Source organism: Arachis stenosperma, chromosome 2, assembly GCF_014773155.1.
Source record: "Arachis stenosperma cultivar V10309 chromosome 2, arast.V10309.gnm1.PFL2, whole genome shotgun sequence".
Taxonomy (NCBI): Eukaryota; Viridiplantae; Streptophyta; class Magnoliopsida; order Fabales; family Fabaceae; genus Arachis; species Arachis stenosperma.
Genome location: NC_080378.1, coordinates 103900542 through 103926192, shown reverse-complemented (window position 1 = coordinate 103926192; position 25651 = coordinate 103900542). Strand labels below are relative to the sequence as shown.

General features: G+C 36.2%; 1 protein-coding gene and 1 pseudogene across 1 annotated transcript; both read right to left on the bottom strand.

Annotated features, from left to right (window-relative positions):
* Positions 1-2036: 2036 nt before the first annotated feature.
* Positions 2037-2733, bottom strand: LOC130962329 (dirigent protein 22-like; annotated as a pseudogene).
* Positions 2734-23422: 20689 nt separating this feature from the next.
* Positions 23423-24637, bottom strand: LOC130963348 (UPF0481 protein At3g47200-like). The gene has a single exon (XM_057889474.1). The coding sequence runs from the start codon at positions 24635-24637 to the stop codon at positions 23423-23425; it is 1215 nt and encodes a 404-aa protein (XP_057745457.1).
* Positions 24638-25651: the final 1014 nt, after the last annotated feature.

Below are 25651 nucleotides of genomic sequence, written 5' to 3'. Positions count from 1 at the left end.
GTCTAAAGAAAATGTACCAATTCTATTGTGTTAGCCTATGTATACTTCTGATGAGAGCATCAGAACGTGTGTTCTTTCATCCCTTTGCTGTTGGTGATAACTTTATAGATGCTCTTTGAATTAGTTTCGACAATAATTTTTCTTAAACCAACGCTTCATGCTACTTTAAGGCAGTGATATACTCCCCACACTTCTGTCCTTTAGGCTGTGTAGTTCATAATTTTTCTTTGTTGAAAGCTTTATTTATAGATTCTTCAAATTCTTTCATCACGTCAATTGCATTGTTCAGTTTTTTGAAAGGAGAAAAAAAAAATCTTTGCATCTTCATTTTCATATCCACCAACACGCAATCATAAATTGAAAGATCCATGATTCTTTGGTGTTGGATCCAATACTATCTATAAGGTTCCATCAGATCCAAGCTTAGCTTTGAAGGGAGCTTTAAAAGAGGAGAGAATGTAAATTTAATTTAATTTTAATTTAATTTTTGCTGGTATGGAATCTAGCTTAGCTTTGGTATTGTATCATTCTTAAATTTTATTTTAATTTATGTTGTGTTATAATTATAGTTATATAAATTTTAAAATTTAATTTTGATTGTTAGATTTTAATAATTAAAAGAGATAAATAAAAACAGAATAAATACCAACAAAAATATAAGTAAGCGTATAATTTTTTACTATTTTACGAATAAAATGAGATAAATTTTATATAAATTATTGTAAAATATAGGATGAGATGGGATAGGACAAAAATGAAAAATCTGTTCTTATTCTCCCTTTGCCAGCCTCTGTGTGCATAAGATTGTTTTAAATATTAAATTAAATAATATAATTTTAAATTATTATTTCCTTAATATTACTGTATAATTTTCAAGGCACCTATAAGTTCTCTATTAAACCCATCAGTAAAACGCTTCGACGGACAAGTTTCTTTCTAATAAACTTGATAAAAATCTTTTTATTTTTAATAATGATAAAATATTTTCAAAATATTATTATAAAAAAAATCAAAATTAATATTATTTTTTTATGAAATGGCAAAAAATTTTGAAATTTAACAAATTGTTTATGCATTTAATTAACTAAAATTTTGTAATAATATTTGGATAACTATTTTGAAAATTCAATCTTTAGAATCTTTTAATTTTTTAAAAATATTCTTGACCATCGATAAAAAATTGTAAAAAAAATTATTTAGCAACAAATCACCAAATTTTAATAATAAAAGATTTTATTTTTTTAATTAAAAAATAGGTTCAAAATTCAATACTTATATATATATTATCACTTTTTGAAAATACATATTTAAAGTTGGATATTTAATTTTTGTTGTATTTTAAAATATTTTAAAGATATCTTTGTCATTAATAAAAGTAAGATGTATTTTTATTAATATTTTAAAAAATTGGTGACAATTTTGATAGTGTACCCTTCTAAAATATTTTTATAATAAAGATGAATAAATAGAGAAAATACATACATCAAAGAAAGGAAAAGTCTAGGGGGCCAGCAATTCTATTGAATTTTGGCCAGCATGTAACCAGCAGAAAAATGTGAGCCACTGGATAAAATCTCACATCAATCTCACACCATCAAATCATCATTGATGGCTAATTGATGGCTAACAATCACAAAAGTTGCTGGCCCTAGCATTGCTCTCAAAGAAAAATGCATAGACTTCCTTGGTCCATAATTGTTTATAAAAATATGTTCAAATCATATTTAATTTCCCGTTCACACATGAACTTATCAAAGAGGGAAAGCTAATAAGAAAATATGTGAGAAATTAAATTAAATGTTTATCGAACTTCGCACATTAATGTCAAAAATGTAAATGACTATAATCACTATATGTTTATAGATTTGTTGGAAATTGCGTTTCCAAAAATAATAATTTAGCTAGATACAAATAAATTGATGATAGTAAAAGATGTGTGAAATTGCAAAATTAAATAAATTAAAATGCAAAAAAACTTTTATATTCTTGATTATTGAGCCTAAAAGAACTCGCTCACAAGTCACAAGAGCAACTTTTATTACCAATCAACCATAATAATAAAAAACACAAAGTAAGAACATGAAAAAAATGCATGAATCATCATCAATGATGATAAACAAAAACATCGTACTGAACAAGAGTATCCCCAGAAGCCGCATCAAATTTCAAAGTCCTCAATTCAGCATACCCTTTTGCAAACCTAAAAACCCCACTTCCACCAACAACAGGAATCTCCCTCACTTTATTCAAAGCAACGTTCCTTCCAACAATATCAATGGTGCTTCCATTGTACCTCCCTTCATAGAATACAAAGCTTTCCACCATTAAAAGATCAAGCTCTGTTTCCGAAACCGAGACATAGAAGCCCTGAGCTCTTCCAATAACCTTGGAGGTTAAGTTTGGGCCTATGGTTAAAGCATTGTCTATTACCCTAACCAAGCCAAAGCTGGAACTTGTGTTGAACTTTGGAATTGGTTGAACTATTGGGATTGAAGTTGCGTTTGGTCCTCCAACTCTGTCTTGCCAATAGAATCTGAAGTGGGATAGTGTTGGTTCTTGTCTTGGCCGAGTAATTTTCGGTCGATAGGGTTTCCGAAAGCGGATTCGGCTTCTATGGGGGCTGAGGAAGTGAAGGTGTAGAAAGAGAGGAGAAGAAAGAAGAAGAGAGTGAGGGTTTTTTGGGTAGTCATCTATTTTTCTGTTTTATTATAATGTATAGTTCTATTGATTGATATACTAGTAGTAGTAATGGTGGAGTGAGGAGAGTATAGGAGGAGGAATAAGAGGAAGAATTTATAAGCAATGGATTTAGGAGGAATTTAGGAGAACAAGTGAGTTGATGAGTTGAAGAATTTGACCTAATATTTGAGTATGTTTTAAATTTATATGAAAATGTTTGATAACAAAAAAAATTATTAAAAAATAATTATAATTTATTTTATTTAATATTTATTAATTATTATAATTAATAATTAATTAATGTTAAATAAGACAAGTTCGTTTTTTTTTTTTGTCTTTCTAACATTACGAAATTTATATAAAATGTGTATGAAAAAATTGGTATTGGTGATTTGCTCCCCAAAATCTATTCACATTTCATAGGGGAATAACAAGAAGGAGATGGAGTATATGAAAACACGCATATGAACCATTGGACCATTTTGTAGAATTTTACTGATTTGGAAACCATATTCAATTCTTTTAGCCTTAAAATAATAATGATAAGTTTAAGTAAAATAAATTAAGTAATAAAGAAGGATAAACATAATGTATGGTAAAACATCACATTCATCAAGTTAATTAAATTTCAAGTTTTGACAAACTAGTATACTATATTTTGTTTTTAGAGTTGAAACCATTCAATTTCAAATAGATGATTACCTCACAAAGTATTAAGGTAGTGTTTTTTATTTTTGTTTTTTGTTTATGTTTTATTTGTTTGTCTTTCTCTATGCCAACGGTTTTGTTTTTCTTCCTATCACACATGCCCAGACTAAACCCATGATACCAAAAGGGCATTTTTTTTTTAAATTTGCTTTGAGCAGTATATGTTGTTATTGTGAATTGTTGTACTTGTATTATTATAATTACTAATTGTAATTTAGCCTTAATCTCACATAAGACACTCTAGCAAGAAATAAATATTTTAAAAATACTACTATTTCGTATATTAAAATTAGTTCTCAGTATATTTGTATATAAATATGTGTGTAGTTTAATTTATTTTTAATAATATTTATATTCTAACATATATTTTATATTTATAACTAATTTTAATAATTAATTTTGGTGTACAAATAATATAATCATAAATATTTATACATTGAAGTGTCATTTATATGAACAAATTAAAAGAAAATTCAAGTGGCACTCTGGGGCTGACCGTTGTTGACCCTTGCACTATAACCAAAATCATTTGAAACTAGCTACTCTGGGTTTCAACTGTTGAAAAGAGGAGGTTTTTAGCATGGAACAATTTGAAAGGAGGCTTTTGGTATAATTATTGTACAAAAGGTCGAGTGTCACTTCAAGAAGGCGGAAAGTGGGCTTCAGCCACTTAAGTTGCGTTTATTTATAGAGATAAGACAGAGACAAAAATACAAAGATATAAAATCATATTTGATAAAAAAAAATATGAATAGAGATAATGTATTTAAAAATATTGAAATAGTATATTTTGTATTTATCTTGATAGGAATAACACGAAAATACTAACAAGAAACACAACTTATTTTTTATTTTTTTATTATTTTTATTAATTTTTTATAATTAATTTTTTATTATTATATTATTCGTCTTAATTTTTTTGAATGAAAAAAATAAAAATAAATTAAATTTTTATAAGTTGTTCTAATTTATCACAAATACAAGAACATAAAATTTTGTGTCTCTGTTTTTTATGTCTTTTTTCAATGTCTTATTTTATCCTATTTTTATAAATAAACGCAATTTTAGAGAACAGATTCCGCGAGGTGAAATCAAAAAAAGCTCCAGCAAAAGAGGCTTTAACATCTTGACGAGGTATAAATAGAGTTTTCGGCAATGGAAATCTAATAGTTTAGGCTTTTGTTTGCTTATTTTGCACAAACTTAACTAATTGTTTATGTAAATAATAGTTTTATGTTTGTTTAGGTAAATAATTGTTTTAAACGAAATATACACGTTTTGCGTTCACCTGTCTTATCTCATTTACGTTATAAATGAGATATATACAAAATATAAACAAGATAAGAGAAGAATATTTATTTCGGTATTTATTACATTTATTTAATTTATAAAAATAAAAAATTCGCAAAAGTGAGTACTTAAATTAAATAAAAATAATAATGATTCCTTAAAAGTAGGAGTTTTTTTTCCAAAAGGGTAAAATTACATTACTTGAAACGACAAGAAATACAAAGGTTTATTATAAGGCTAAATAAAATAAGAACGGGTCTCCCAAACAACACCTATCATTGAGAAAAAATGAAAGACAAATACTTATAAAGAAGGAAAAGAGAAGAAATAGAGTTGTATCACTAAATTAGTAGTTGGAATAGCTCTCACCATTTCTTGCTATAACTTGCTAGTAGACTCTACAATTTTCATAATCGGTCTCTCTTGTTGCTCAAAGATGAATTCATTTCTTCTTTTCTATAAGTCCGAGCAAAGAATTGCAATATACTCTATCTTCCTCTTTCTTTCATTACCTGTGATAGAGTAGTGATTGAGGTGAAACTGAATTAGTTACTAAGTTAGTTAAGCCAAGCTGAGTCAACAAAGTTAGTTACTCACTCTCTCTCAGATTAAAATTAGTTGTAAGGTGTCACTAGACTCAGTTTATATAACTAGTTGTATGTGTTAGTTACAGTGTTATTGCAATTATAACCCTTGTTCAACTTTACAAAAATCTGAATAGAAAGTCTCTTTCTCTCTCTCTCTCTCTTCAATTTCTCTTTTTCTTCGATCTCTGTTCTCCCCTGCTCTTCCCTTCAAGTTTGGAACTGATCAATGTTCTACCAACACCAACCTTAGAAAACATATCTCCAATAGAGAAGCTCCTTGGTAAGAAGCCAGACTACAGCTGTCTACGGGTATTTGGCTGCCTCTACTTCCCTCACTTGCGACCGTTCAATCGTCACAAGCTTGAATTTCGATAAACACCCTGTGTGTTCTTGGGATATGGTACTGCTCACAAAAGATAAAAATGTCTTGCACCAGAAGAAAAAGTGGTGATCACACAAAATGTGGTGTTCAATGAAGTGCAGTTTTCCTTCAAAATTGGAAAACATCTCATGAATGTCATTGATGAACAGAACAAGTCTGAGACAATTACACCAATGCCAGCATTCCATTGATTCCCAGCCCTCACCTACCTCCACAAACTCAAACCACTCACTCCTCACCGAGATCCCTACCTCCATCACATGTCACAAGTCATTCAGAAGCTTTTCAACACTCTTCTCAACCCTGTTCTCAAGCTTCTATCACCTGCCACTCACCTTCAGCTTCATCCCCAGCTTCAATTCCTCCCACTGCATCTTCACTCCTCTTCTCTCAGAGAGCGCCCTCAACCACACCTATCCCAGTCCCAATCTCAGCTCTAGAAATTGTTCTTCTGAGTTGTGAACCTGTGCCTAGTATTCAAAATATGCACCCTATGATCACCCGAAGCAAGATTGGCAGTCTTCAACCAAAGGTTTATCATGCTGCAATAGAGCCACGGTCACTGAGAGAGGCCATGGTTCACCCGAAATGGAAAGGAGCTATGGACAATGAATATCAAGCCCTGCTTAAGAACAAGACATGGCAGCTTGTACCTTAAACAGAGAACCGAGAAGCTATTGGCAGCAAGTGGGTCTTTAGAGTCAAGTATAACTTTGACAGCACACTACAGAAGTACAAGGCCAGGCTGGTCGCTCAAGGATTCTCTCAAAGGCCTGGGTTCGATTTCACAGAGATCTACAGTCCGGTAGTTAAACCAACTTCAATCAGGGTAGTCTTGACACTTGCATTGGCAAACAATTGGTCAATTAGACAATTGGATGTCAACAATGCATTTTTGCATGGAGAGTTATTTGAAGATGTGTATATGCGACAGCCACAGGGTTATGTGCAGGGTGATGGGAAGCTGGTCTGCAAACTTACCAAGGTGTTGTATGGCCTGAAACAGGCAGCGAGGGCCTGGTATCATAAGCTATCTACAGCTTTGCATAATTGCTTCAACTTGGATTCACTGTCACAACCTCTAATGTTTCAGTCTTCACCAAGTTTGATACCAATGCTACCACCTTTGTGCTTGTGTATGTAAATGATATGATCATCACTGGAAGCTCAATAAGTGCGATGACGGTTGTAGTGAACCAGCTGAATTGCAAGTTTGCACTCAAGGATATGGGGGTCTTCATTATTTTCTAGGCATTAAGGTTAGCAAGACTAAGGGTGGTGGACTGCTACTCAGCCAAGAGAAATACAATAATGATTTACTAGGAAAGGCAGGTATGACAGGCTATAAGCCTTGTAAAACACCTCTCCCATCATCACTGAAAATATCTCAGTTTGGTGGTGACAGGTTTGATGAACCAGCACTTTATCGTTTAGTGGTAGGAAGTCTTCAGTATCTCACCATCACAAGACCAGAACTCGCCTATGCTGTAAGCAAACTCTCACAGTTCATGCAAGACTCGTTGGAATCGCATTGGAAACTTGTTAAAAGAATCTTTAGGTATGTAAGTGAAACAATCAAATATGGGCTACATCTCCACAAGAATGACTTGTTGAACATCACAGCCTATTATGATTCGGATTGGGGAGGAGACCCAGATGACAGGAAATCAATTGGTGGTATGTGTGTCTTCTTAGAAAGAAACTTGGTGTCCTGGTCTTTTAAGAAGCAATCTGTGGTGGCCAGATCAAGCACAGAGGCTGAATACAGAGCTATGGCGGATCTAGTTGCAGAACTTATATGGATCAAGAACCTGCTAAGTGAGCTAAGGGTCACAGCTTCTACTCCTACCATATACTGCAATAACCTGAGTGCTGTGCTTTTGGCAGCCAACCCCATCCTGCATTCAAAGTCTAAACACTTTGAAACTGATCTTCATTTTGTGAGGGACTATGTAGCGAATAAAGTAGTACAAGTCAGCCATATTCTAGGATCTGTTCAGTTGGCAGACATTCTGACAAAGGCAATTGCCTCTGGAATGTTTAAAAGTGCTAGAGCAAGGTTGAATGTTGAGCAAAATTTGTTGTACAGTGCTACTGCTGAAGGGGCAGCAGGAACAATTCATGAGCCAGCCATATCTAGTAATGAAGGAGTTTTGCAGAATAGCAGCAAAACTAAAGACCTCAGCAGCAGAGTGTATGATGGAGCAAGTGTTGAGCAACACAATGAAATCAGATAGTAGGGTGCATGATAAAGTAGTGATTGAGACGAAACTGAATTAGTTGCTAAGTTAGTTAAGCCAAGCTAAGTCAGCAAAGTTAGTTATACACTCTCTCTCATATTAGAATTAGTTGCAAGCTGTCACTAGGCTCAGCTTATATAACCAAATGTATGTGTTAGTTACAGTGTTGTTGCAATTATAACCCTTGTTAAACTTTACCAAAATTTGAATAGAAAGTCTCTCTCTTCAATTTCTCTTCTTCAATCTCTGCTCTCCCCTACTCTTCCCTTCAAGTCTGGAACTGATACCTTTCAACTTATTCTAGCATCTTCAAGTTTACTAATCCACTAATGTACAAAGCCCGAGAAAGCTAGGATCGGTTCATCTAGATTCATAGGGGCACAATGCCAAGTTGATACTGATGAAGGGCAAGAGAGAACTGAGAAGGCAGTGCAAGGTGATTTCCTCAGTAACTTAGCATCTTGGGTAAGTCAGTAGGGTTGCTTTAAAACATCGATGGATGAGGTTCAACACCGGTAATCGGTCATGAATAGCTCACCAAAGAAAGATGTGAACTTTTGAGGGAACTTTCAATCTCCATATTGATCTCCACAGATTACTATTTTGCATCATTTGAGGGCAAAAGGAAATATGGGAACGCCTAAACCTATACGTTATTTGATAACCTAAGGAAACATCATACAATTCACTTCTATTATCGGTCCAACACAAATGATCATCACCTAAAGCTTTTAGCCTTTTATTGTAAATTTCGCGTAATTAGTGAATAATTACCTAATAAATTAATTATTAATCCAAGAAATTATGAAGTTGAATTTTATGGTTTAATGGGGGTAGAAATAACTAAAACATGAATTTCGACACTAATTTTAAAGATTTTGGCCTAAAATTAGACCGAACGTATCGAACCAATCGAACTGAGCCCAAACCGGACCCAAGACCCAACCAACAAAACCCAATACACTTAATGAACTCTCCTTCTTCCTCATTCATTCAGCAAGGAATGCTGAAGAGGGAAAGAAGTTCATGGAACCCTAACTCAAATTTCCATTCAACTTCAATCTCTTATATCTTCCAACTCCGATTTTCAATTTTCACACCGTTTGTGATCACGTGTCCACCACATCGAGCTCTATAAAGTTCAATAACTAATTTTGGTAAGGAACTTCGTTTTCATCTCAGACCCTCATTTCTCCTTAATTTTAAAAAATGTGAGAGTTTGGTTGTTAAAACTTGATGTCTTAGTGTTTAGGCTCAAATTAAGCTTGGAGGATTAGCGGGTTTTGTTCTCTTGAGGCACGGGTAAGGTAAGGATTCTCAAATCCTAGTGAATTCCTTGATTAATTGTGGTTGAGCATTAAGTTTGTGTATATGAATGTGGTAATATGTACTAGGTAGTGTATATGTGATTTTAGAATACATTTGAGGAGATTGAGAGCTTGATTAAGCTTTGGGTACTACATATTTGGTGGTGGAGTCTTGTGATTTTGCCAATTTGAGGTGTCTTTGGCATAGGGAGAAATCAGCCAAGATATGATCTTGGTTTCTCGTATGTAATATATAATATTTTGTGAAAACTTAGAATTGTTGAGTGAAGGATTGAAACATATGATGATTGAATATGGATGATTGTGAATAATGATAGTGATAAATTGAGAATTTGATGAGTGGTATGTATGTATATGCAATTGTTGAATAATGAGTATATTAGAGTTGGAAGGTGTGGGAATGTATTGTTGAGATGGTAAGTATTGATGATAAGAAGTGTGATGATGTATGGTGATATTGAATTATGAGGATGATGCGTGTATGAATGATGATAGTGATATATTGTTGAATTATGCATAAAAGATGTTTGATTATAAAGTTATTGTTTTAAAATTGATAGAATTTTATATTTATATGTTGAGAAAGGGGTAAAAAGGGTATGGAAGGATTTTGTATAGAATTTGGGTTGATGAACTTTGATTTGAAAATGAAAATTTGGAAAATAGAAGTTTTGAATTCTTTTGGTAAAAATAGATTTTTAATAAACTTCGGCGGTCCATAACTTGAGCTTCGAATTTCGGATTTTAGTGAATTTTGATTCAAATTAAAGAGAGTTTCAAGAGATTTACAACGGTTTAAAGTTTGTGGAAATTGGAATTTTGTAGAGGAAGTTATAGATGCTAAAAGTTGCCTACTGAAAACTGAAATTTTTCTAAGTGCAGAAAATCAGGATTTCTGGTGTGTGTTTTAACTCGTGCGTATGCACGAGGTGTGTGCGTACGTGCCTGATGAGCGGATATTTTATACGCTTTTTGGGGGTAATTTCATGTAGATTTTAGTATGTTTTAATTAGTTTTTAATAGAATTCTATTAGTTTTTAAGCTAAAATCATATTTCTGGACTTTACTATGAGTGTGTGTATTTTTTCTGTAATTTCAGGTATTTTCTGGCTGAAATTGAGGGAGCTGAGCAAAAATCTGACTTAGGCCGAAAAAGGACTGCTGATGCTGTTGGATCCTGACCTCCCTGCACTCGAAATGGATTTTCTGGAGCTACAGGAGTCCAATTGGCGCGCTCTCAACGGCATTGGAAAGTAGACATCCAGGGCTTTCCAGCAATATATAATAGTCCATACTTTGCGCAAGGATAGACGACGTAACTTGGCGTTGAACGCCAAGTTCATGCTGCTGTCTGGAGTTAAACGCCAGAAAAACGTCATGATCCGGAGTTGAACGCCCAAAACACGTCATAACCTGGAGTTTAACGCCAAGAAAGGCCTCTACTCGTGGATAGCTTTTATCTCAGCCCCAGCACACACCAAGTGGGCCCCAGAAGTGGATTTCTGCACCAATTATCTTAGTTTATTCATTTTCTGTAAACCTAGGTTACTAGTTTACTATTTAAACAACTTTTACAGACTTATCTTGTACCTCATGACATTTTCAGATCTGAATTACATACTTTTGACGGCATGAGTCTCTAAACTCCATTGTTGGGGGTGAGGAGCTCTGCAGCGTCTCGATGATTTAATACAATTCCTTTGTTTTCCATTCAAACACGCTTGTTCTTATCTAAGATGTTTATTCGCGCTTAATAGTGAAGAAGGTGATGATCCGTGACACTCATCACCTTCCTCAATCCATGAACGTGTGCCTGACAACCACCTCCGTTCTACATCATACTGAATGAATATCTCTTAGATTCCCCAACAGAATCTTCGTGGTATAAGCTAGATGGATGGCGGCATTCATGAGAATCCGGAAAGTCTAAACCTTGTCTGTGGTATTCCGAGTAGGATTCCGGGATTGAATGACTGTGACGTGCTTCAAACTCCTGAGGGCTGGGCGTTAGTGACAGACGCAAAAGAATCAATGGATTCTATTCCAACCTGATTGAGAACCGACAGATGATTAGCCGTGCTGTGACAGAGCATAGGAACGTTTTCACTGAGAGGATGGGAAGTAGCCACTGACAACGGTGACACCCTACATAGAGCTTGCCATGGAAGGAACCTGCGTGTGAGAAGAGGATTTCAAGGAAGAGTTGAAGTCAAAGGACAAAGCATCTCCAAAACTCCAACATATTCCACAATCCTTTATAAACAAGTAACTCTATTGTTCAAGTAGTCCAAACAATTTTCTTAAAATCCTGACTAAGACAAATAAAATAAACATTGATTGCTTCAAGCCAATAATCTCCGTGGGATCGACCCTTACTCACGTAAGGTATTACTTGGACGACCCAGTGCACTTGCTGGTTAGTTGTGCGAATCACAAATTCGTGCACCAAGTTTTTGGCGCCGTTGCCGGGGATTATTGAGTTTGGACAATTGAAGGCTTATTTTATTTCTTAGATTAGGAATAATTTATTTTTGTTGTTACAGAGTCATTAAATTTTGATAGGATAGTTTCTTTTCAAAAATTTCTTTTCAAAAATACTATTTTTCTTAATTAAGTGTTAATTTTTCGTGAGCTTAGTGTCTTATTCTAAGTTTGGTGTTAATTGCATATTTTATATTTTCTTTGAAAATTTCGTGTTAGTGTTCTTGGTTCTTCCTTGATCTTTAAGTTGTTCTTGATAATTGGTTATACCCTTTGGAACCTTTTTCAAAAATAATTTTTCTTGGATTGAATCTTGTGCCAAACTTTAAGTTTGGTGTTTTCTTGTTAATCTCTTTATAATTTTCGAAAATTTTCTTAAAGTTTTCTAAAAATTTTAAGTTTGGTGTTCTTTCTTTTGTTCTTGGTGTTCTTGTGAATCTTCAAGGTGTTCTTGAATTTTTCTTGTGTCTTGATCTTAAAATTTTTAAGTTTGGTGTTCCTTGGTGTTTTCCCTCCAAAAATTTTCGAAAATAAGGAGCACTAAATCTAAAAATTTTAAATCTTGTGTCTTTTGTGTGTTTTTATCTTTCATCATAAAATTCAAAATTCAAAAAAAAAAAAAATTATTTTCTAACCAATTTTAAAACAACTTTTTCGAAATTTTTAATATAAAATTCAAATTTCAATTTCAAATTTTTCGAAAATTTTTCACAAAATATTTTCAAAATATTTTTTTATATATATATATTTCGTTTTATTTATTCTACTTTTATAAAATAAATAAAATCAACATATAAATTATCCCTTGTGATCTAGTATGGAAGCAAGTAGGAATGAACAGTCCAAGAGGACTCTGGGGTCATATGCTAACCCCACTACTGCTTCATATGGGAATAGTATTTGTATACCTTCCATTGGAGTTAGTAGCTTTGAGCTGAATCCTCAGCTCATTATCATGGTGCAGCAAAACTGTCAGTATTCTGGTCTTCCACATGAAGAACCTACAGAGTTTCTGGCACAATTTCTGCAAATTGCTGATACAGTACATGATAAGGAAGTAGATCAGGATATCTACAGATTATTACTGTTTCCATTTGCTGTAAAAGATCAAGCTAAGAGGTGGTTAAATAACCAGCCTAAGAACAGCATAAAAACATGGAAACAGCTGTCAGAAAAATTCCTGAATCACTATTTCCCTCCCAAACGGATGACACAGCTAAGGCTAAACATCCAAGGCTTCAAACAAGGAGATAATGAATTCCTTTATGATGCTTGGGAGAGATACAGAGAGATGCTAAGAAAATGCCCCTCTGAAATGTTTTCAGAATGGGTGCAATTAGACATCTTCTACTATGGGCTTACAGAAAAAGCTCAGATTTCTCTAGACCACTCAGCTGGTGGATCTATACACATGAGAAAAACAATTGAAGAAGCTCAAGAGCTTATTGATACAGTTGCCAGAAATCAGCATCTGTACCTAAGCAGTGAATCCTCTATGAAAGAAGAAGCTAAAACAGTAACTGCAGAACTCAGTCCAGTGGATCAGGCTAATGAATTCAATCAGCAATTAGATTTTCTAACTCAGCAGCTAGCCGAATTCAAGGAAATATTACAGGAAACAAGAATGGCCAACAGGAACATGGAAGCACAATTAAAGCAGACAGAAAAGCAACTGTCAAAACAAATAACAGAAGAATGCCAAGCAGTTCAATTAAGAAGTGGGAAAACATTAAATACCTCACTTCAAAGCAGCAGGAAACCAAGAAATGAACAAGAGGATACTCAAAATCCCTCTGAGGACAATCAGAGCCTAGAGAGGAACAGAGCTGGCGCTGAACACCCAGACCATGCTCATTCCTGGCGTTCAACGCCAGAAACAAGCATGAATCCGGCGTTGAACGCCCAAAGGGAGCATGGTTCTGGCGTTCAAACGCCAGTAACAAACAAGGAGGGGGCGTCTAACGCCACTCCAGCTCCCACCACTGGCATTCAAATACCAGTGGGGAATCAGTCACATACAAGTGCTGATAACAACCCTTCTAAAAAGGCTTCCCAACCCACTTCTGTAGGTAATAAACCTGCAGCAACTAAGGTTGAGGAATACAAAGCCAAAATGCCTTATCCTCAAAAACTCCGCCAAGCGGAACAGGATAAGCAATTTGCCCGCTTTGCAGACTATCTCAGGACTCTTGAAATAAAGATTCCGTTTGCAGAAGCACTTGAGCAAATACCCTCTTATGCTAAGTTCATGAAAGAGATCTTAAGTCATAAGAAGGATTGGAGGGAAACTGAAAAAGTTTACCTCACTGAAGAATGCAGTGCAGTCATTCTGAAAAGCTTACCTGAGAAGCTTAAAGATCCTGGGAGCTTTATGATACCATGCACATTAGAGGGTAATTGTACCAAGCAAGCTTTATGTGATCTTGGGCAAGTATCAACTTAATACCTGCATCTACTATCAGAAAGCTTGGTTTAACTGAAGAAATTAAACCAACCAGGATATGTCTTCAACTTGCTGATGGCTCCATTAAGTACCCATCAGGCGTGATTGAAGACATGATTGTCAAGGTTGGGCCATTTGCCTTTCCTACTGACTTTGTGGTGCTGGAAATGGAGGAGCACAAGAGTGCAACTCTCATTCTAGGAAGACCTTTCCTAGCAACTGGCCGAACTCTCATTGATGTCCAAAAAGGGGAAGTAACCTTGAGAGTCAATGAGGAGGAGTTCAAGTTAAATGTTGTCAAAGCAATGCAACATCCAGACACCCCAAATGACTGCATGAGTGTTGATATTATTGATTCTCTGGTAAGAGAGGTCAATATGGCTGAGAGTTTGGAATCAGAGCTAGAGGACATCTTTAAAGATGTTCAGCCTGATTTGGAGGAGTCAGAGAAGATAATAGAACCTCTGAAAATCCCTCAAGAAGAGGAGAAACCTCCAAAACCCGAACTCAAACCATTACCACCATCCCTGAAATATGCATTTCTGGGAGAAGGTGATACCTTTCCTGTAATTATAAGCTCCACCTTAGAGCCACAGGAAGAGGAAGCACTAATTCAAGTGCTAAGGACGCACAAGACAGCTCTTGGGTGGTCCATTAGTGATCTTAAAGGCATTAGCCCAGCCAGATGCATGCACAAAATCTTGCTGGAGGATGACGCCAAGCCAGTGGTTCAACCACAAAGGCGGCTGAATCCAGCTATGAAAGAAGTGGTGCAGAAAGAGGTCACTAAATTACTAGAGGCTGGGATTATTTATCCTATTTCTGACAGCCCCTGGGTGAGCCCTGTCCAAGTTGTCCCAAAGAAAGGAGGCATGACAGTGGTTCATAATGAAAAAAATGAACTGGTTCCTACAAGAACAGTTACAGGGTGGCGTATGTGCATTGATTATAGAAGGCTCAATACAGCCACCAGAAAGGATCATTTTCCTTTACCATTCATAGACCAGATGCTAGAAAGACTAGCAGGTCATGAATACTACTGCTTCCTGGATGGATATTCAGGTTATAATCAAATTGCAGTAGATCCCCAGGATCAGGAGAAAACGGCATTCACATGCCCATCTGGAGTATTTGCATACAGAAGGATGCCATTTGGCCTGTGCAATGCACCTGCAACCTTTCAAAGGTGCATGCTCTCAATTTTCTCTGATATGGTGGAAAAATTCCTGGAAGTCTTCATGGATGACTTTTCAGTATTTGGAGACTCATTCAGTTCCTGCCTTAACCATTTAGCACTTGTTCTGAAAAGATGCCAAGAGACTAACCTGGTTTTAAACTGGGAAAAATGTCACTTTATGGTGACTGAAGGAATTGTCTTTGGGCACAAAATTTCGAACAAGGGAATAGAGGTGGACCAAGCTAAGGTAGAAGTAATTGAAAAATTACCACCACCTGCCAATGTTAAGGCAATCAGAAGCTTTCTGGGGCATGCAGGATTCTATAGGAGGTTTATAAAGGATTTTTCAAAAATCGCCAAACCTCTGAGCAACCTGCTAGCTGCTGACACGCCATTTATCTTTGATAAAGAATGTCTGCAGGCATTTGAGACTCTGAAAGCTAAATTGGTTACAGCACCAATAATCTCTGCACCAGACTGGACATTACCATTTGAACTGATGTGTGATGCCAGTGACCATGCCATTGGTGCAGTATTGGGACAAAGGCATGACAAGCTTCTGCACGTCATTTACTATGCCAGCCGTGTTCTAAATGATGCACAGAAGAATTACACAACCACAGAAAAAGAGCTACTTGCAGTGGTTTACGCCATTGACAAGTTCAGATCCTATTTAGTAGGATCAAAAGTGATTGTGTACACTGATCATGCTGCTCTTAAATACCTACTCACAAAGCAGGATTCAAAACCCAGACTCATCAGATGGGTGTTGCTTCTGCAAGAGTTTGACATAGAAATAAGAGACAGAAAAGGGACAAAAAATCAAGTAGCAGATCACCTGTCCCGAATAGAACCAGTAGAAGGGACGTCCCTCCCTCTCACTGAAATCTCTGAAACCTTTCTGGATGAGCAACTGTTTGCCATCCAGGAAGTGCCATGGTTTGCAGACATTGCAAACTACAAGGCAGTGAGATTCATACCCAAAGAGTACAGTAGGGTGCAATCAAAGAAATTAATCACAGATGCAAAGTACTATCTTTGGGATGAACCATATCTCTTCAAGAGATGTGCAGACGGAGTAATCCGTAGATGTGTGCCTAAAGAGGAAGCACAGAAGATCCTTTGGCATTGCCATGGATCACAGTATGGAGGACATTTTGGAAGTGAGCGAACAGCCACAAGAGTCCTCCAAAGTGGCTTCTACTGGCCTACTCTCTATAAAGATTCCCGAGCATTTGTGCTTAATTGTGACAGTTGCCAAAGATCAGGCAACCTACCTCACAGTTATGCCATGCCTCAACAAGGAATCTTGGAGATTGAGTTGTTTGATGTATGGGGCATTGACTTCATGGGACCTTTCCCACCATCATACTCAAACACTTATATTCTGGTGGCAGTGGATTATGTATCCAAATGGGTGGAGGCTATTGCAACACCCACTAATGACACTAAAACAGTGTTGAAATTCCTCCAGAAACATATCTTCAGCAGATTTGGTATCCCTAGAGTGTTGATCAGTGATGGGGGCACTCATTTCTGTAATAAACAGCTTTACTCTGCTCTGGTACGTTATGGAGTCAACCACAGGGTGGCTACTCCATATCATCCACAAACTAATGGGCAAGCTGAAGTCTCAAATAGAGAACTCAAAAGAATCCTGGAACGGACTGTCATTAACCGTAGAAAGGATTGGGCAAGAAGCTTGGATGATGCTCTGTGGGCATACAGAACAGCATTCAAGACCCCTATAGGGACCTCTCCATACCAGCTTGTGTATGGAAAGGCATGTCACTTGCCGGTGGAACTGGAACACAAGGCCTACTGGGCAACCAGATTCCTGAACCTTGATGCCAAGTTAGCTGGAGAAAGACGATTACTCCAGTTAAATGAGCTAGAGGAATTTAGACTCAATGCTTTCGAAAATGTAAAAATTTACAAAGAGAAAGCAAAAAGATGGCATGATAAGAAATTGTCATCCAGAGTCTTTGAGCCAGGACAGAAAGTTCTGTTATTTAATTCAAGGCTCAAATTATTCCCTGGGAAATTAAAATCCCGGTGGAGAGGTCCATATGTAATTACAAGTGTATCACCATATGGATACATAGAACTTCAGGATAGTGACTCTAACAAAAAGTTCATTGTTAATGGACAAAGAGTTAAACACTATCTTGAAAGTAATTTCGAGCAAGAATGCTCAAGACTGAGACTTAATTGAAGATCAGTGATAGTCCAGCTAATGACATTAAAGAAGCGCTTGCTGGGAGGCAACCCAGCCATTTGCAAAGTTTATTTACTAATTAAATAAATTTTCTTTTTTTACAGGTTTATGTCCAAGTATCTCCAAGGTAAAATAGCAATTGGTTGAATTCACAGAGTTATAAAGGAAATTGGAAGCTTACTGGCGTGAAAAAGCCAGTAAGAAACATTTTGGGCGTTGAACGCCCAAAAGAAGCACCCACTGGGCGTTCAACGCCAGTAAGGGTAGCCTTCTGGGCGTTAAACGCCAGAAAGAAGCATCTTTTGGGCGTTAAACGCCAGAAAGAAGCACCTTCTGGGCGTTTAACGCCAGTTTGGTAGCATCCTGGGCGTTTAGAAAAACGCCCAGTAACAAAGGACTTCCTGGCGTTCAACGCCAGAAAGATGCATCAACTGGGCGTTGAACGCCCAGGAGAAGCAACATTTGGGCGTTAAACGCCCAAACCATGCAGCAGTTGGGCGTTTAACGCCAGGATGGTGGGGAGGAGGTAAAATTCGTTTTTTTTTTTTTTACAAATTTTCTAAATTTTTAAGTTTCAATTCATGATTTCTTGCATAAACATGTTTCAAAATGTCATCCTTCAAAATCAAATTGGTTTTCTAAGAACCCTAATTTCTAAAATCCCTCTTTCAAAAATATCAAATGTATCTTAATTCATAAACACAAATCTTTTTCCAATCCAATTCTTTTTCAAATATTTTTAATTTTTTCTCATATCTTTTTCAACTCATCTTATCTTTATGTGAAAATGCCTTTTCTTCTACTCCTCTCCTTTCCTTTCTTTTGCTTGAGGACAAGCAAACCTCTAAGTTTGGTGTGATTTGCCATGATCACTGAGCTAAAACTCATTAAGATCATGGCACCTAAGAGAACAGGAAGAGCAAGGATGTGAACTTAAGGGAGCTGAAGCGTCAGAAATTTATTCTTGAAGGCACCCCACAGACTAGAGGAACATCCACTTCCCAAAATACAGGTTGTTAAGTTCTAATTCCAGCTTTAACTCTGTGATAGTATTATTATAGGATTTTACCTTAGGAGATATTTAGTTTGTCTATTTTGATTTTAATTCCAATTAAAGCTATAATTTATTATTCTCATCATCATCAGGCATGAATAAAGTAGTAGAATTTTTTTTAGAATAAAGAAGTAATCTATATTTATGAGTTCTTAGTAATAAAAACTATAATTAATTATATGTGGTGGCAATACTTTTTGTTCTCTGAATGAATGCTTGAACAGTGCATAGATTGTACTTTGAATTGGATGAATATTGGCTCCTGAAAGGATGAGGAACACGAAAAATATTATTGATGATCTGAAAAATCATGAAATTGATTCTTGAAGCAAGAAAAAGCAGTTCAAAAAAAAAAAACAAGCCATGAGCACTAGCCAAAAGTAAAAAAGGGATCCAAGGCTTTGAGCATCAATGGATAGGAGGGCCCAAGGAAATAAAATCCAGGCCTAAGCGGCTAAACCAAGCTGTCCCTAACCATATGCTTGTGGCATGCAGGTCCAAGTTACAAGCTTGAGACTGAGTGGTTAAAGTCGTGATCCAAAGCAAAAGAGTGTGCTTAAGAGCTCTGGACACCACTAACTGGGGACTTTAGCAAAGCTAAGTCACAATCTGAAAAGGTTCACTCAGTTATGTGTCTGTGGCATTTATGTATCTGGTGGTAATACTGGAAAACAGAGTGCTTAGGGCCACAGCCAAAACTCATAAAATAACTGTGTTCAAGAATCAACATACTACACTAGGAGAATCAATAATACTATCTGAATTCTGAGTTCCTAAGGATGCCAATTATTCTGAAAATTTAAAGATACAGGGGATGCCAAAACTGTTCAGAAACAAAAAGCTACAAGCCCCGCTCATCTAATAAGAATATGAGCTTCATGTAAAACTCTAAAATATTATTACTTCTTAATTTCTGCTAAATCCTATTTTATTTATCTAGTTGCTTGAGGACAAGCAACAGTTTAAGTTTGGTGTTGTGATGAGCGGATATTTTATACGCTTTTTGGGGGTAATTTCATGTAGATTTTAGTATGTTTTAATTAGTTTTTAATAGAATTCTATTAGTTTTTAAGCTAAAATCATATTTCTGGACTTTACTATGAGTGTGTGTATTTTTTCTGTAATTTCAGGTATTTTCTGGCTGAAATTGAGGGAGCTGAGCAAAAATCTGACTTAGGCCAAAAAAGGACTGCTGATGCTGTTGGATCCTGACCTCCCTGCACTCAAAATGGATTTTCTGGAGCTACAGGAGTCCAATTGGCGCGCTCTCAACGGCATTGGAAAGTAGACATCCAGGGCTTTCCAGCAATATATAATAGTCCATACTTTGCGCAAGGATAGACGACGTAACTTGGCGTTGAACGCTAAGTTCATGCTGCTGTCTGGAGTTAAACGCCAGAAAAACGTCATGATCCGGAGTTGAACGCCCAAAACACGTCATAACCTGGAGTTTAACGCCAAGAAAGGCCTCTACTCGTGGATAGCTTTTATCTCAGCCCCAGCACACACCAAGTGGGCCCCAGAAGTGGATTTCTGCACCAATTATCTTAGTTTATTCATTTTCTGTAAACCTAGGTTACTAGTTTACTATTTAAACAACTTTTACAGACTTATCTTGTACCTCATGACATTTTCAGATCTGAATTACATACTTTTGACGGCATGAGTCTCTAAACTCCATTGTTGGGGGTGAGGAGCTCTGCAGCGTCTCGATGATTTAATACAATTCCTTTGTTTTCCATTCAAACACGCTTGTTCTTATCTAAGATGTTTATTCGCGCTTAATAGTGAAGAAGGTGATGATCCGTGACACTCATCACCTTCCTCAATCCATGAACGTGTGCCTGACAACCACCTCCGTTCTACATCATACTGAATGAATATCTCTTAGATTCCCCAACAGAATCTTCGTGGTATAAGCTAGATGGATGACGGCATTCATGAGAATCCGAAAAGTCTAAACCTTGTCTGTGGTATTCCGAGTAGGATTCCGGGATTGAATGACTGTGACGTGCTTCAAACTCCTGAGGGCTGGGCGTTAGTGACAGACGCAAAAGAATCAATGGATTCTATTCCAACCTGATTGAGAACCGACAGATGATTAGCCGTGCTGTGACAGAGCATAGGAACGTTTTCACTGAGAGGATGGGAAGTAGCCACTGACAACGGTGACACCCTACATAGAGCTTGCCATGGAAGGAACCTGCGTGTGAGAAGAGGATTTCAAGGAAGAGTTGAAGTCAAAGGACAAAGCATCTCCAAAACTCCAACATATTCCACAATCCTTTATAAACAAGTAACTCTATTGTTCAAGTAGTCCAAACAATTTTCTTGAAATCCTGACTAAGACAAATAAAATAAACATTGATTGCTTCAAGCCAATAATCTCCGTGGGATTGACCCTTACTCACGTAAGGTATTACTTGGACGACCCAGTGCACTTGCTGGTTAGTTGTGCGAATCACAAATTCGTGCACCAGTGCCCCTTGAGAATTTTGCAAGTGTGTGTATGTACAAGCATGGGAAGGCTTGTTGTTGCGTGCGTACGCACACCTTGGTGCATACGTATACCATTCTGTTTTACACTAAATTTTTATTTTTTACTGTTTGACTTTTTCGGCAAATTTGTAAACCTCTGAAACTACTGTTTTGATAAAAATTTACTACCTTTGAATTATTGATCAGTCCTCTGATTTTTCAAACTTCTGAAAACTCTGTTTAAAGTCTATTAGTAAAAGTTTTGGGTTACGAAGTAAGGGTTAGTGAGTAGGAAAAATAGAATTGGTATCGCTCGGAAGAGTTGAAAGAGGCAAAAATTGATTTGATGAGAAAATAAAAATGATGAACGAGGCAATTTTGAGATATTATGAAATGATGATGAAAAATGTGATAAATGAGGCATGATTGAGGATGTTAATGATGAGTATGTTAATGATTATGTCTGTGTTTTCTCTCTCTAGTTGTAAGGGTGACAGGGCACCTATTCCCTCTAATGGTGACAGAGTACGTAATCCATCTAATGGTGACATGGCACTCTCCTTCTAATGGTCAGCCGATGTGCTGAGATATTTATTCACAACAGAGAGACAATACCCAGGTTAACTACTGGACATGTCGGGTTGGTTGTATAACCGACAAATGAGTTCATTAGCCATAGGGCAGACATGCATCATATGCATTTGTGTATTTTGCTTGTTTGTGCATTATTTGGGTTTGTCTTTGTGAATCACTGTGTTTATCTGCCATACTTGCTACCTGCAATAATTATACTTTACTTGTGTTTGTCTTTGTCTGTTTTGTTTATCTGTGTGGTTCTACTGGAGTCTTGGAGGATTGGAGGAAGGCAGAGAATTAAGGGTTTTAGTCAGAGTTTAGTTAAGATTTATAACCTTAGATAACTATCCTGCTTACGGTTTCCGTTTTAAATCTTTAAGTTTTAAATCTGAGTGTCGAAGTTCTAGGATTGTCTCTGTCTTTCCTAAGACCTTATATCTTACATATGTGGGAACCTTTACCATGTTGAGAACCTCCAGTTCTCATCCTATGCATATATTGTCGTTTTTCAGATGCAGGTCGAGAGGTACCTCGCTAGGCGTCTGGAGTTTCTCTGCAGCGAAGTGGGACTTTTGGATGTCATATTTTGCTATGTTTTTATATATCTATATGTATAGAACTCTCTTTGTATATATGTTTTACTTGTGTGCCTCTTAGAGGCTTTGATGGAGACATAGGGTCTATTTTGGATATTTTAGAAATCTTGGGACTATATGTATGCATATAATTATTTTCTGGCCAACCTTAGTTTCGCAGGTTAAGTCCGGAATTTGAATATTTTGTACTTTTGATACTCCACTCTAGTTATATATATGTATATTTACTTTTCTTCGTACGTAAATAATCGTTAGCTTGAGCGTTGCGCTTTTATTTTTTATATTTTTGTTTAACCACCCTTCAAGACTTCTCAAATATTAGATTTCTTCAATTATATTATATATGTATGTTTTATTTTAGATGTCGTAATATCATACTATCTTTATTTTACGGTTTAAACGTAGAGCTCTGTGTGGTAGAGTGTGACATTTACGTACATATTCAAAATTCTTGTAGCAATGATTGGAGGGAATGAACTCTCTATTAATTGTTGATTCCATCTTTTCTCTTTTAAAAGGAAAAGTCTATGGTGCAGCAATTTTTGTGTTTTTTGGCCAGTACTTAACCATCAAAATAAAAGTGAGTGATCTCCCACAATTAGATATAATTTCATACCATTAAAAATACTATTAATGACCAATTGATAGTTACAAAACATCAAAATTACTAGCCTTTAGTATTTCTCCTTTTGAAAGTAGATTCTTTACCCAATAGAGATTTGGGTTGTAATTGGCTGGTGAATTAGCTGTGAACGGATATAGAGATTGCAGTCATGGGTCGCTGAAAATACGAACATTGTTTTCAACCTCTATCTTTCGTCTGAGTCCCTTTTCAACTACAATTTTCCCTTTCAAAAGACGGTGCCAATCCCAAAAAGATTGGTTTTCTTTTTCTGCAGTTAGTAGCGCAGACAATAGGAGACATAATTAATTAAAAAATTAAAAGAATATAATATTAAAGTTAAAATAATATAATATTCTCCATGTTCGTTTCTAATTAATCTGAATTTTCATTCTTCATCAAACACAAACAAATCCATAATAAACACACAAATCCACATGCTCATATGAGCATTTTTTTATTCATCATCAAACGCACAAACGAACTAAAACTTTAAATGCAAATAAAAATCGTCCATAATATTTTGTTGCTGCCAGATCGGGAAGGAGAGAAAGGAAGAAGTGTCATGAAGCTGTAGGGTGGATAGCAAACCATGTTTGTATAAATGTGAGAAGAAGGCCAAGCGTAGCAGCCAGCAAGGCAATAACGGTCCAAGGGGATCGGAAAAACGTGTTATAGGCCTCTCCCATCCAAGTTAGAATCTTGATCTTACCTCGCTTGGATTCAAAATGTGTATGGATTTGGTCTCTGATGTGAGCGAACAATGGCGTTTCGGGCACGAGAACACTGTCCATCTTATTAAAAAGATCAGCCACTTCTTTGTCACTGGCAAGTTCATTGATAATTATGCCAGCCAATCTCATCTCCTTCACATCCTCTGGCTGGTCAATGAGAGAGCTCATAAACACTAAGAATGAGCTTATCTCTAATTGGTTTCGAAAAGTAGGACACATCTCATAGGCTACTAGGTTGAGGAAGATATGAGCCGTTGAGCCATCCACAATGAGTTCAGGAAGCTCCAGCATCCCATCTTTGAAGGTCGGGTAGACAGAGTTGCGGGAATGTTTTCTCACACGAATCCCAGCTGCCATGAGCTCCCGTATCGTCCCAATCCTATACCTCCTCAGGTGCAGGGATCTCCTCTGGATATCAATCTTGATCTCGATCTCCTTGTGAATTGTGTTGAGGTCTCTCATCAACAGCGCCTTTCGTAGATAATCTAGAAGATGGATGGGGTTTCCTTCGCTAAGCTTGGGTGCTGTCTTAATACCATGTACTTGAAGGAAGTTGTGGAGGCATTTTTCGAGCCGGACTTCATCGTTGCACAAGAGCCTGAGCACTTGGAAGGGAATCTGGTTGTCCAAGATAAGAACATCCTGGTGCACCCGTACAAGCTTGTCAATGCTGATCCATAGCTCTTGCTCTATATCTTCTAGGTTCTCTGATTTTTCCATCAATTGAAGTAAAGAACATCCATCCAATACTAACAACCACGCCAGAAAGTCTTTTAGGTTCTCCAGTTCGCCATATACACGAGCTGTCTCGTATTCTGCTTGGTCTTTGTATATCTCAGACGATCTTTTGAGCAGATTCAAATCGTGATTATGAATTCTCTGAAATAAATCCTTCACCGGTTGATTAGTATGCTTAACATACATTGCTGTCCATGCTACTTTATATGGCGTTCCCTGAAGTAGTTCTCGCTTTGCCAGATGAAATGGACCAAGTGAAAGTATTTGTGGCTCATAATATCTTCTAAACTCCACTCTCTCAGTCATGTAGTGTGGAATTCTTTGTAGTTTAGGCCATGAAATTATGTTGACTCCTCTAGTTAATCTCTTCTCTGTTTCTTCTAGAAGCTCCCACTTTTGTCTTAACCATTGGGGCGCACGATATTCTTCTTTGGAATTCATTCTTCAATGAACTATTGAGTATTAAGGAAGATAGTGATCTTGCTCTGTTCATGCAAAGGATAGGAGTATTAAGGAGCGCATGTTTTGACTTTTGAGACAACTCACACCTTTTTGTTTTCTTCTTTTCTTAAATGGCGGTTGTGACGTGCACTTTGCCACTAACAGCTCCGATCCATTCCAAGATTTTCTCAGATTTTAATCCATTTTTATACTTTTTTCCAGCGAATTCCTGAGGTTGAGTGAGCCATGTATGTTGACATATTTTGTGAAAACTATTGTTTTCAGAGTAATCATATGGAGAATCTTAATCTTCGTCTTCTTCATACATGATACACATGACATCAGTTCATTGATCTCCAAAAGATTTCTGACAAATTTATTCTCCATCAAAATACAGGTGGCATTTCTTTAATCATTAAAAGTATATGTAATCTTCTTTTAATCATTAAACATTACAATGTTGGAATGTGATTCCGCGGCAGGGGTTCATTCTCTTTTAATTAAGTACTATTGGTTTTTTTTTTCTCGTCTTAGAGACAAAAAGTTTTAAATTAATTTGGATTGGTTGAGTAATCAATTGATTCTTTTATTTAAATAAGTATTAGAGATTCAAATTACACTTTAATATTATTAGGTCAGGTCCAATTATATCCGATTATCTATTAGTTTTAGAATTAATTTAATTAGTTCGGTTCTCGTGAACACTCTTATATAATAATTTATTAGTCAATAATAGACTTTTAAATAAAATTTAAATCCACGTCAGATTAATTTTTTGTATGTCGAATTAGAAGATATTATAAGCATCCAAAAACATGAAAAATTTTAAAATTTTACCACTTGTCTCAATATTAAGATGCTTATAATTTAACAAAAAAT

Bases quoted from the DNA above. Each gene is read 5' to 3' on its own strand.
- LOC130963348 (XM_057889474.1), bottom strand. From the start codon at position 24,637: ATGACTGAGAGAGTGGAGTTTAGAAGATATTATGAGCCACAAATACTT.